This window comes from Phlebotomus argentipes, unplaced genomic scaffold, assembly GCF_947086385.1.
Source record: "Phlebotomus argentipes unplaced genomic scaffold, Phlebotomus argentipes genome assembly contig_75, whole genome shotgun sequence".
In the NCBI taxonomy this organism is placed as follows: domain Eukaryota; kingdom Metazoa; phylum Arthropoda; class Insecta; order Diptera; family Psychodidae; genus Phlebotomus; species Phlebotomus argentipes.
The window spans coordinates 733,568-747,367 of NW_026776170.1; the positions used below are offsets into that span (position 1 = coordinate 733,568).

The window sequence follows — 13,800 nt, forward strand, 5'->3', positions numbered from 1 at the left end:
ATATGATGGAGGACACACACGTCTTGCTTGATTAATTTAATTATTGCTTGATTAACACTGAATTAATTACACTCAACTTGACAAGACTAAAACTAAGGATGTGTTCACTGTGGTGGCCAGGAATAGAGTGAACGATCCCGTTCCCGGGCACTGCCACAATTCCCGGCACAAAAGGTTTTCTCGCAGTTTCTGGCGGAAAGATTTGTCCCAACAATAAATATAAAAATTCAGGCCCAAAATAAGGTTGCTGTTAAATGTTCCAGCTGAAGTAGAAACTTCTGTGGAAGTGTATTTCGCATCTGTCCTTACTTATAGATGGGAACAATACCAGACTGGTGTCGCTTGTAAATGCTAGTCTGTGAATTTGACTGGCTGACTTGAATAGCCTTGCCTCTGAGTAGGAAAAATCAGAAGATAACGGGGCAGAGGGGACGACATAAAATAAAAATAAAAATCAATGAAAGTCACAGGCCAAAGCTGTACCGTCTGAAAGGTTACTATAGAGAGAATCTGGATGACTGGTTAACTATGGGTCTTGGCCCTTAAGTGGGAAATTAATGGGGGATGCATAAGGGGCCCACTTGTTGGCCTGGATGCAGTGGAGCAAGATTTCTTACACCACCCCCTCTTCTAATCTGGCCTCTGAACCTAAAATATCTTGAATTTTGCTTTGATCCCATTTAACAAAGAAATCGAGCGTACAAAAAACAACGTACCGTGGCTGATTTTAGTTAAAATATGAAAAGCTTTTTTTTTTATAGCGATCTTCTCATATAATTCCTTTAGCTTATGATTCATTCGTATCCGAAATTTCCTGGAAGTTGCAATTTAGACCAGATTGAAATTTTTCCGGAATGCGTTTTTTTTACCACAATCATGTATTTGTTTTATTATGAATTCGTACATAGATTTCCCATTTAATCATATTTAATAATTAGTTTCTAGATGGTAAATATTTAATATTATCCATAATTAAAATCTTATTTTTACTTGTATAAATTATTTTTTCAAATGTATGTTTTGCGTCGGAGTCTGAAAAATTTAATAACAAATTTACAGATAGAGCCGAGTTTCGCCCAGCTCAATTGGATAGTGATTCTTGATAACTCGTAATGGAATGAGTAACGGAGGTTGTCTCATACTTACACTTGAGAACTTTTGTCTAATCCAATCATTTAAATGTTCAAGGAACTGGAAATTTGCATCATAATTAGAAGCATGGATTTATATAATAACTACTAACTGTTATCGCTCGTCCAATCCAAAATCACAAAAGTAAAAAACTAAATAATTCCTACATTGAAATACACCTCAAGTGTTTTCTTTCTGAATATGTTTTATTTTTATCGCTCATAAGTATAATAAGTTTGTGTGAGCGTACTCTTCGCCTACTTCATAAATTGATAACAATGAGCACAGATGAAACTTACGTCAATTCGTGGGAGGATGTTACAGACTTTTCTAACGCAACGTACTTTCTCATGTTTGCTCCCGTCTTTCAGGTCATGGAAGGCTTCATGGGTGTTATATGTTATAGTTTGGGACGAGATGTTTCATAAATAGGTCACATCAGATTTAAATTATAGAACCAGTACCGCGAAATGTGTGAATATCGTACGTTTATTACGCAGGTAATGAAACTAAGGAAAACTGTTTTGTTTTTAAAATAATGCATGTTGTAGTAAATTTTCTAACTAACTCTTACGTTACATTATAAGTGAGACCCCCAGAAGTATTTTCAGTCCTTCTTATTTCACATATGAGCTAACTTCTGTTACTCATTACATATTAATTTAGGACTAAATTTATAATAACTGAATAGTACTCTATTCTTATACCAAGGTTTATATGCATTATTCTCTATACTGAATAATCTTTACTACATGAGTGAACGCAAAATTTCATGTTGTTTCTTTTTGTTTGAGTTTAGACGCCTGTAATTATAAATTTTCTTCTCAGTATAAATACACTTTTATTCCATAACTTTTGCCGTATATCCATAAATAATGGCTGTTTTTCAGATGATAGATAGTTGTTATGAAAGATGTGCTCTTTTAACGAATTGAGCTATATGATTTTCTTTATAACGTATGAAACTATTCATCTCAAAATAAGTAGAAACTTTACTTGATTATTACATTTGGTTTACATAATATGCACCTAGTGCATATTCGAAGTTACCTCGAGAGGACCTACGAGTATACCATTAGTATGTTTTATACGTGTACACTACATACCACTTTTTTGTTTTTAAGTGATCAGTGGTATAGAGAGATAAGCAAAAACTACAGGAAAGGCTGTAAGTGGACAGTTGAACAGTTGGACATAAAAAAACTAGAGTCATTATTACGATAAATGATGATATAAACTTTCTTAAAATTTAACGTGTGTATGAATCTAGTATAATGCTTTTGATATCTTTATGCTACACTCTTCTGTTTACTTAACCTATAAAGTATACAATTACACTTATTCTCTTTTTTATGTACAGGGTTTCAAAAACATAATTTTTATGATCTCTAGCATATCAATGTTTTACAAATTTTACGTTGAGCTAGAAATATGTTTCAGTTTATATGTTTCATTTAAATATAAAATAGCAGAAATTTTTAATGAACGATAACTCAAAGAATTTTTCTCTTACAAAGTTTAATAAAAAATGGGAAAAAGAGAATTTAATTCGTTAAAACCACAAAACAAAACCATATAATTCAATTTTATCCATAGTTGCTAAGCTTCGACAGTTTTTTCATTTTAAAGCAACTATATATAATTTTTGGTGTGTTATTATGGTGAAGACACATCATTTTATGGTGAATCTTTGTATGTAATTATGTCTTTACTGCGCCGTGCGGTTCGTATAATTCCTTTTTTTCTCTTCTTGCACAAGTTAAATCAACCCTTTACCATTTGAAATATGGAATCACTACTCTTTGATTCATTTTTTTATTTCGTAATACGAAAAAAAATCATTATATGCAGATATTTGATCTGAATTTGATCACTGTCTGAGGCAAAACTCGATGAATGCAATGAATGGTTATGCAGTGGTAATGAAGATTTTTTTGACAAATCCAACCCCCCACCCCTACGAACGCTATTTTGAACACCCCCATAATACACTTTGCTCAATTGTTCAGTTCTTATGGCATGAATCAGGCCCAAATTTTGGTATGTTGCAGCTAAAGTCGAGACCTTTCCAACGAACCGTTACTTTTAGGGCCCTATTTATTAGAAGCGGAGATATGGAAGGTCAAAGTTCACACCTTTACCAGTCCATATCTCCGCTGTTTATCAACCTATTTCGATAATCTCTTCACTGAAAGATGTGTCTCGACGCCCTTCAGTAGGCCCTATTCACCATTAATCTGTGACGTCATAACAAATGTCGCCATATTAAAAAAAAAACCTTTGAACGCCTGTATCTCGGTGACTAGATCATAATTTTTTTAATTTCAGTACGTTGTAGCCCAGAGCAGAATGTCTCTGAAAATAGGTTATAGTTTTTTGTGGATGCAATAGAACCGAAGATTTGACGGTTTGAAGTTTTATTTTAAATACGCTAAAACTTTGGTTATTTTTATACGATCTTAATAATTCAGGTCTCGTTGGAAATCTCTTGCAAAACTCTACGACTATTTAGAACAACAGAAGTTCATCGGACCACCGCCAGAGGCGCTAATGTCAATAACAAAATTTTTATAATTTTTAAGTGAAAAATTTTGTTTCTACTGATCTACATTTTTATCTTTTTAGTATTCCCGTGTAAAGGGTACAGTTGATGTCAAGTTTTTTATTATTATTTTTGTGTTTTGTTAGGTTGATATGCAGCGATTTAAGAGTCTCTAATTCTTTGTTCTTCCCTGCTATCCAATATGCTTACATCGTCGAAGATCGAACTTAATGGTTTGTTCCTCTTAAGCGACTGATCAAGGCGCTGACAACATTTTCTGGTCTGTTCTCCTTTATGGTCCTCTGCATTTGCTGTACACTTCTTCTGTGTTGTCCTACTCGATTTCTTCTTGACTCTCTATATTGATTTGACCATTTAAATGTTGCATCGGCAGGGAATTGAATAAACGACTCTTCTTTCCAGTAATGTATGCGTCTTGTCCTTCTGATTTGTACACGAAAGATCTTGCGTAAGTATTTGAAGATTATCTACAGGTCAGGAATCTTTTTTGCAGAACCTTTTTCAGAGGATCACTTAAGGTGGGAATGTATGTGAGAGATTTGTAAATCCGTGTTTCTTCAATTTCGCAGTCTTTCGTGTTGAGTCAAATCAAATCCAACAACTGGCCACTACACACACCAATCAATATTTTTTCTGCTTCTATAGGAGCAAGAGATATAAAAAATAAGCGAAATGCACACCGCACAGAGAGACAATATCACACAAAAAAAATCAACATAAAATATTGTTTTTTAACATTATCTTAAGTTTTCATCTATATTGTTTTTTTCTCCAGTCGTTTTTTTTTTTAATTAAAATCAATTGCTCAGCATGAACTCATAATAAGATTATGTGAAATCGATTCTATGTGTTTAAAGTAGTACATTTATGGACTCGATGCAACTAAGAGTTGTGGGGTCAGTGAATAAAATCTTAAATCAAGAAATTTATTTCAGTATCACGAAAAAATTCTGAAATTTCTCAAAAGTATCTAAAACCAGAGAGAACTTCATATAAAGGTTATAATAAATTACGAGAAATAACTTCCTGAGTTTTTTTATAAACCCTAAAAATTTTGTATTTCACCTATTCTATGACGACAAACTTTTAGCACTTTGAATTATACTGAGTTTTTTTTTATTTTGTGATATTCTTTCATAAGTCTAAATTTACACAAAGTTAATACATTAAGTATCGGTTTACTATTATGAATTCCACGAGAACAATTGTGAAATACAAAATAGACTTAAGTAGCGTGTATATATATTTGTTTTTTACTCTCAATCTTCACTTTACTTCTCCCATTACGTTGAATTCCTTTCTGTTTTGAGCATCTTTAATTCCAATTAAAATAAATTCATTTATGTTATAAATCCAGACTATCAATAGATTAGGAATACAGGATTATCAAAATCAACAGTGCTTATGACAATTGTAAAATTGAATAAACATATTTTCCATTTGAAAGTAAAGTTAAAAAGTCTTCAAATAACATGAAATTTATTTAAAATATGAGTAACCTCAAAAAATTATATTAGAATATTTGTGGTTTTCTGACCGTTGCTATGAATTTGATGCTTTTAAGTAGAGAAAATGCTATGACCATTAATCGTTTAAATTTATTGTATGGCGGGCCTTGGCTTTATTCTTACATTTTGAATGTGATGTATGTATATGTGTGTGGGTATACGTAAATTTTTGAACGCCACAAATTTATCAACTTTCATATACATATTTTGGGCAGAGCGCTGATTGAAAGGCTTTCAGAAACTCAATTCAAATATGGTTATTTTAGTTCCATACACGTAGAAATGAGTCCCACGATCCTGTAGCTACAGCCATGCCGTTCTCAGTGACGCCAAGACATGAAACTCGATTATCATGCCCAGCAAGTATACCTGAATGCAAGAGAAAACTGTATAAACAAGTAATAATCTTATTAGATTCGCACACTTGAAATGTTTCACAAAGAGTTTTTCTGTTTTAATTTTTGTAGCAAATTCGCGATTACTCTATCGGGCGGGTACATTTCTAAGAATGGGCTCCCGGAGGTGCGGATCGACAGGCGAACTTCAATCACTCAGAGAGGACTGACGCACAGCATCGAAAGCCCAGTGTGAGCCACTCTCTCCGTTCGCATGAGAACCTAACCCTCTGGTGACAACTTATATAATCAATCTCTGGGGTTACAATGAGTGAGTTTCGATTGCGTGCCTGAATTTACTACATTTTCGACACAATTTAGAATTTACAATAGTTAAGATTGAAAGAATAATAGCGGTAAAAGAATAGAATAGATTACCACTTTATGCTTAATGGACTTGTTTAAACTTCGATTTCCTTTTTTATCTATTCGTTTCTTTATCTGTTCTAATTCCTTGAATACTCCAACTTGTGAATTTTTTCGGTTACTTGATGCAATTTCTTTCCAAACACTATCCATTACCTTATCCAAGTAATAATTCCATAATTTCAAATAATTTTTTTATTGAGTAATAAATTGGACTTTCCAGCTTGTGTATTTCCAGATACTTATTTCAATCGACCCAAGTACTTATTAATAACCGTTGTCCAATATTCCGTTGTGAAGCATGAGCTACAGAACTTATAAAGGTCAATACAGTTCAAGCACTGTTGTCCCTAACTGAATCGTTCTCTTTTACATCATCTCTGTTTAATCAATTTTCTGTTAATAAATGATATCTTTGCTTTATTATTCTTTTATTTTTCTTCTCTTTCCATTTGAAATATTCCAATTCATGGTATCATGATCTATTTTCTTTTATGTCTGTTTTTTCAATGAATGTAATATTCATGAATGTAATATTCTTGGTAATTTCGTGTGTATCTGTGTTTTTGGTGACTGATATCGACCGTATAACATAACAATTCAGCACTTGAATGCATTATATACTAATTTTGCCAAGGGAACATTTGCACTGAAATCGACAACAACTCGAAAACAGATCTAAGAAAAATACTCACCTGCCCTCTCAGCCTTCATCGTATCCCATACGTTGCAATTGAAGTCATCGTAACCAGCAAGTAGAAGGCGACCACTTTTAGAAAACGCTACAGACGTTATTCCACATATTATGTTATCATGGCTATACATTGCCAGTTCTTGATCTGCACGAATATCAAATAATCGGCACGTAGCATCATCTGATCCTGTGGCAAAGGCAAAGCCATTTGGGAAGAACTACAAGGTAGAATATTAATATCCGATATAGTATCTTACCAAAAGTTGACTAACCGTGACCGCGTTGATATCACTCTCATGGCCTGGAAACGTTTGCTTGCACTGTCCATCGCGGATATCCCAAAGCTTTGCGCTAGCATCGCATGCGCCTGAAACGAAGGCGCGACAATGAGAGCTGAGACTGAGCGCCATCACATCACCAGTATGTCCGAGAAATGATGTCACCTGTTGTCCTGTTTCAATATCCCACAAACCGCATGACATATCTCCAGAACTTGTAACTATCTGGTTATCGTCTAAAAAGCGACAACATGAAAGGTAGCCTGTGTGACCAGGTAACTCTCGCGACACGCGTACGTTCCCCTCGCGATTTTTTAAGCTATAGATGCTGCAGATGTTGTCTAAGCCTCCACACGCTACGAAACTACCACTTGGTGCGTATGCACATGTCATAACCCAAGAACTGCAACAAGAATAATATCAAGATTAAACTTATTGTGTTAAACTTTGTGTAAAAATCATGACTCGTCAATAGTTCAATTGTTTATTTAAAAACAGGCGGACTGTATTTAATTGAATGTGGTAAGAGACAAAGCGCGCGTTTTCAGTAAAACTGTTCTTGATGAACTGATTTTGATTCTATGCAATTTTTAACGATGCACGCCGCGTGTGGATTGTACTCTGGACTCAGCCAAAGACGTTTAATTAGCAAAAATGATGTGACTAAGTCCAAGGTGCATTCTCACGCGGCGAGAGAAATTTAATATGATAAAAATGTGCAATGCAAGAAGTGCAATGCGCAAAGCAGAAAAAATGACAAAATACTTGAACATTGACGAGTCCAATACAATTAAAAATAAAATAAAATAAATCTCCTGTTCAGCATTGAACAATGACGTCAACTGAAATCTTTTCCGCATTATAATTTGATAACCTTGAACAAAATAAAAAAAATCTTGTTAAGTCTAAGGTAATGTCACCCACTGCCAAAAATTCTGAGCACATCCATAATTTCTTAGAACACCGGAGAATTTGACAGGGAATACGTATGCGCAACCGCGTAGTTTAAGCTGAATTTTTAGTCCATGTGGGACTAAAATCAGAATTGATACTGCATTAATTTTTAATCCGCGCGGTGAAAGAGACCATGCTTTATTTTACCCCTTTAATATGGTGGAAATTCGACTTTTAAAATCTGTGATCAAATCAATTTGTTGCGTTCATCTCAAGTAAACGGAGTTTAAAAACTCCTAAAATACGAAATTTTCCAATGTAGACATAATTTCAGATTATATGATAATTCAAATAATTTGACTGTGTTAGCTGTAAAAAATGGCTGTAGACTGCTGTTATTATTATCTAGATTACCTGCGTAATGGGATGGCATGTACTTTATTTGTCGTGTGACTATCCCATACAATCAATTTACCATCTTGAGATGCACTCACGAGATTACGTGAGTCACTACCCCAGTGCATGGCATAAATCTTAGCCAAGTGTCCACGCAATGTTCGCCTAGTGCGCATCTGAATACGTCCAATGGGCTCAAGATTGTTTGTAGCTTGCACCAAGCTCGTGTCACAAGCAGCTTTTCTCGCATCCTGCCAATAAAAAAATTTATTTCTTTATATTAGTAGATGGGCGGAACTACAGTTGGGCTCTTGAAGATTGGTGGAGGATTGCTAAAAGTGGCGCAAGAATTTCTATCCCTCAACAACCGTAGAGTGATTAGGTTTTTGCGTATTTTTGACAAATAATTTTTAATTTTTGTTCTGTTATAAGATAAATAGAGAACAATGCACAGTGCAGAGTTGGACAAAAAATCTTAATTGGCGAAAGAATTTCCATAAAGTGTCGTGTTTTAATTATTAGAGTGATCACAGGCCCGTGAGTGATCTCTAGGTTTTACATTTTTTATACGTAGTTTGACTAGCGATCCACAAAATCATTTCTTAAATCTACAATTACTTTTAGAAACGATCACAGTATTTCTAAATATAATTCCCAATATGACTTTAAGGAAACTTGACATACTTTTTATTTGGAATTACGTACCATTGAAGTATACTTCTCCATTACAAGCAATATTTATTGTTTTTTTCTTAAATTTACATATATTGCATTCGAGATAGGTTTGCTTTACGGTGACAGATTGTCAGTCTGGCGATGAACCATAAGTGGTTTTAAAGTCAATAACATTTAAGGATAGAGTGAGAGAGTTTTCTGTTGGAATATCCAAGAGTTACTTGGGCTGTTCCATTTAGTCTTTGAATTATGATTCTTCTGCACTCTACTCTGTTTACACATTTGTTATCAGTGGAATTCAAACACATGGCTGTGCTGTGATTTAAACACATTGACCACTGAGCCATTGCAGCCTAAGATTGACTGAGTATATTAAGTAGAATTTGGATATCGTAAACAAATTTTCATAAATTAAATGTGCTCTGACATACCTGCTTATTACTTTTAATTTGATTGTTTAAGGCGTTTTTTTTATGTCAAGCTAAATGATATCACTTACTCTGATTGCGTTTTTTAGAGTTTCCGCCTCCTGTCTAAGGTTGTCCAGTTCATTCATCCTCTGTGCTCTAAATTTTTTTTCAGAATAATTTGGTATTTCTTAGAAATCTGAAATTCCGAATAGAATTTTTTTTTTGGTAGTAGATCATCGATTCAATAGCCGTTTTGTGTATTTCACAATCCCATGAAGCTCAAGAAAGTATTACTGTGCCATTAATATAACACATTGCAAGTATAAGCGACTCTCACCAGTGTGACAAAATGACCGGTTCACTCACGGGGAGGACACCGCCCTACCATACACGTTTATTACAAGCAACGTATCACTCTTTACACATATGTTACGTATAACTTTGATACAAACGAAACTTGAATTTAAGCAATACACTGAATGAGTTTTTAGTAAAGAGAAGATATACTTCTTTTTGCTCACACAATCTGTTATATTGTCTCGCGTTTCGTTCTGTACCTTTACCCTATTACGAATTTCTTATTGCGATGTCGCAGAGGATATATCCGATGAATTTCCTCGAATAAATTCTGTAATGGCAACAACAAATCAGAGAAGTTTTTCCAAATTGTCCAATTGTGATTTCTTAGATTCCTTGGTCATCACCTTTCCAACGATGCCTCACTTGCTCCCCTACACCCTCAGGTTCTGCTCCTGGAACTTATTTTCGAATTTTCCCCACTTTGCTGCACATACGTGCTCATATCTCGCTCAATTTTCAACTGACTTTCCCCAAATTGGGTTCGAGTGATAGACATTGAAATTATCTATTACTTTCTAAAATATAGTTGGAATTTTAGATCATTCCTTGTCGGTCAAAATGTATTTTTTATGTGCCACTCGGTAAAATATTCGCCGGGTTCTTGCCCACATTTTGCTATGTTTTTTTAACTTGTCGAGGGAAACCCCTATTTTTATGAAGATGGAAAAGAAATATCTTTTTTGGCATATATGAAAAAATATATCCTCAGCAATGCTCTACACATAGGAAAAAAATTTGACATAAAAGTTTTTTTTTGTTTCGGAGATATTTAGTGACCGGAGATAGTAAATGACCGCATTGCTAAAGTATTTTGTGCAGCAGTTCGACAGTGGTACCTGGATCACTTCATGAGCGCCACAATAGGTCCTTAAAAAAACTATCTCACTGGTTTATCAATGTCCCATTGCACAAAAGCGTAGCGGTTGACCTGACTGCACCAAGAAACTATATCTTCGTTAATGATCTGGATCGGGTCTAGCGGTAGCTTAGATTTATTTATTTTATTTATTTATTTCCAAATACACTCGAGGACCCTTTATAATCCTGTCCCTTCACCGACAGGGCCTCGAGCGGCGGCTGCCGCCGACATTCACTACAGTCTCAGCGGAATAAACGGCAGAAACTCATTGAGCCTCTTTACACCGGCCAAGTTAAATGCTGAATTTAAATTGATGTAGCATATATTTGACAGTTCTGTATGGAGAACTGTCAAATAAATGCTGCATCAATTTAAATCCAGCATTTCACTTGGCCGGTATAAAGCGGCTCATTGACCGAAATATACAAGAAAATAATACGCTTATCCTGATTACAATCAAATTCAGCGGCTTAAACATAAAATAGTCATACATAGTCGGGAAAATCGGGGGGTGGGTGGCAGGGAAGTATGGGGAACGAGGAGTAAGACGCGGCGTAAGCTCTGTGGAGCTTGTGGTGTCGCCAATGTGCTCAGCTAAGTGCAGCTTAAAAATAACCATACGCAGGAAAACAGACGTCGCAGCCGAAGATTATACACAGGCAAGAACAGAAAAACGTGCAACAGAAAAAGCAGTAAAAAGGTGCAGGCAAGACCACAAAAAGCCAAAAGTGGGAGAGACGAGGAAAAGCGACAGGGAAAGAAAGACAAAAAGAAGAGAAAGGAGGACAAGAAAAAAAGAAAAGAAAAAAGAAGAAGAAAAGAAGACACAGAGAGAGGGCTGGAAGAGCGCATGCAAGAGAATAATCACCCGACTAGAACGGGAAGATGAGTCCACCCAGGAGCCACAGAGACAGCCATCGCCACGAGACGGGGGGGGGGGAAGCTTCCTACGACACACCCCACGAGCATCATACGAGCCCCCAAAAAGTCCCACGGAGCCGAGAGCTACCCGCGAGGCGAGAAGCCAAAGAGAGTCGCCCGATCCCGGGTCAGATTCGGCCCAGATACCGAAAAAAAGAGACACACCTCCCCGAGGAGGTCAAAGCAAAGAAGCACGTAGCCGCAGCAGAGGAGTCCCGTGCAGGGGAAGGAACCCCATCCCCAACTCCGGCCACAGAAACACAGCGTCAGCCCCGGCCCCCGCATACGTCGATTGCGCTATACGGACTAGAACTTAAATATTATACAATACGCCAAACAGCTCCTGTAGCTAGGCAGCTTGTTCTTCACTTTTAAAAAATGAATGAATAAATACAAATGTAATACAATATAACAGTGGAGTACGACAACTTTTGGTCGAGAACCTGAAGGACTGAATTTCTAGTAAAACGTTTCTCCATCTCTGTTTTATTGGAATGAGATGATCAATAAGTGAAAGAAGAGAAACAAAACCGACCCCCTGCATTAGCTCAAGCTTCCATAAGAAATACATTGAGAGGCCATGTTACATGGCGTTGTCGTCGATTCGCAGTGGTAGAAAGGTGAAGCATGTAAACTGCTGTAATTGTGAGCAAAATGGTAGATTCTCACCTTGCAAACAAATTGCGATATCTTGATGAAAAAATTAATAAAAACAAGTCGCGCCTAAATTATGCGATTTAGGGTGGATGTTGATGTATCCCAAAAGCATTCCGTGTTGGCATAAAGAGGAAATATTTGTGCAAATTGACTCGAAAATGTTACATTGCAGTAGCAAGTGAGACGCAAGTGACTTTCCGTCTCAGTTGACACCCGTGTCTGCGCTGTGTTTTCGCGTTTACTTTCAAGCTACGCATTGTTAGATAGCTTGCTTAATTGACTACAAAATGCGGTAATTTGACTGATCCTCCGCTTAAGGTTGAAAAAATATCAGCATTTAAAGAAAATTTTGCGATGATCGCGAATGAAATTTTGTGAAAATCGCGAATGCGCCAGAAGACAAGTCGCAATATAATTACATGTAATTTTTCTTCCGCATAATACATTGTCAATATCCGTAAAATATGTATTTTTTATGACAAAATACATGATAAAAACATGCTAATTTTCAGCCTAAACGTCGATTCAAAAACCGTCTTTGATCAATTTTCAATCAGAAACAAAGGAGAAACAAAGAGAAACAAAGCTAAAACACGTTGAAAAGGTGAAATTATTGGATTTCTGTGTAAAATAGTTAATGAATTATCTATACGCGGAATCAAAATTGCAACGCGATTTCAACATAATTTTTACGGTTCCCTTGCTCATTATCGCATCTAGTCGGGTGGACATTCTCTGTGATCGTCTATATTCAGCAATACACGAAAAGACTGTGGCTACGGCTAAAGAATGTGTGCTATTTTTTTTCTGGGCAATGTAATGAAACAATATCATTATACATAATATATTTATTTATTTATACACATTTTGTGTTTCATTTTCAAGTATACTCTTTGTAGTAACTTCAATCATAATTTACGTCTGCATTTCTCCACATGATTTTTTAATTCTTTTTATTCCAATTTTTCGTATTATTTCACAGAAACATCCTAAAGATGTTTTTCTTGAAATTCATCTTTTTTGTCTGGTTTTACACACGTAACATTATTTAAGTAGATTTTATATTTAACTTCACGACACGTTCGCATCTTACTTTACTTATTAAGACGTTTACAATTTATGTGTACATATTACTTGAACTATCTTATATTAAGTTTTTCCATCTCATTTCAGAACCTTATGTCAATATCCTAATTTATATGTTATATTCATAAATTACTTTTTGCTCAACTACAATCTCACTTCTTATTTTTTTCGTTTTCTGTTCTTTTCAAATTATAGTCTATACCCCAATCGTTATGGATTTATATACACAGCTTACTCGTTACGATAAATCGTAAAAAGGTCCTTTACGTTACATAGGGCTAACCTACATCTTTTCACTATAAGTCCGTGAGTTTAAAGTATAATACAAAAATCTTTTTTAATCTTATTTGGAACCGCTCAGAAAACGAAAAAATAGGTAATATTAAGGAAAAATATAAAGCAATTAATTTAGCATTCGTTTGAATGTAGGTGTTTAGCAGCAAGTTCACTAAATATGCCAAATGTGCAAAAATGCACGGTGTCGTAACATTCTAAAAATGAAATATTCGCAATGTATATGTAGTAAACATGCATATATATGTAGATGTATATATATATATATATATATATATATATATATATATATATATGCATGTATTCTGTAACA

At 35.2% G+C, this 13,800-nt stretch overlaps 1 protein-coding gene across 1 annotated transcript; it reads right to left on the minus strand.

The window, feature by feature from the left end:
* Nucleotides 1-1,180: 1,180 nt before the first annotated feature.
* Nucleotides 1,181-9,870, minus strand: LOC132257007 (guanine nucleotide-binding protein subunit beta-1). Its single transcript, XM_059753670.1, has 6 exons — nucleotides 9,648-9,870; nucleotides 9,400-9,506; nucleotides 8,244-8,476; nucleotides 6,930-7,338; nucleotides 6,659-6,875; nucleotides 1,181-5,571 (listed from the first exon to the last, which is right to left on the minus strand). Exons 2-6 carry the CDS (start codon nucleotides 9,454-9,456, stop codon nucleotides 5,465-5,467), a joined length of 1,023 nt encoding a protein of 340 aa, XP_059609653.1. The 5' UTR covers nucleotides 9,457-9,506; nucleotides 9,648-9,870; the 3' UTR covers nucleotides 1,181-5,464.
* Between the last annotated feature and the right edge of the window lie 3,930 nt (nucleotides 9,871-13,800).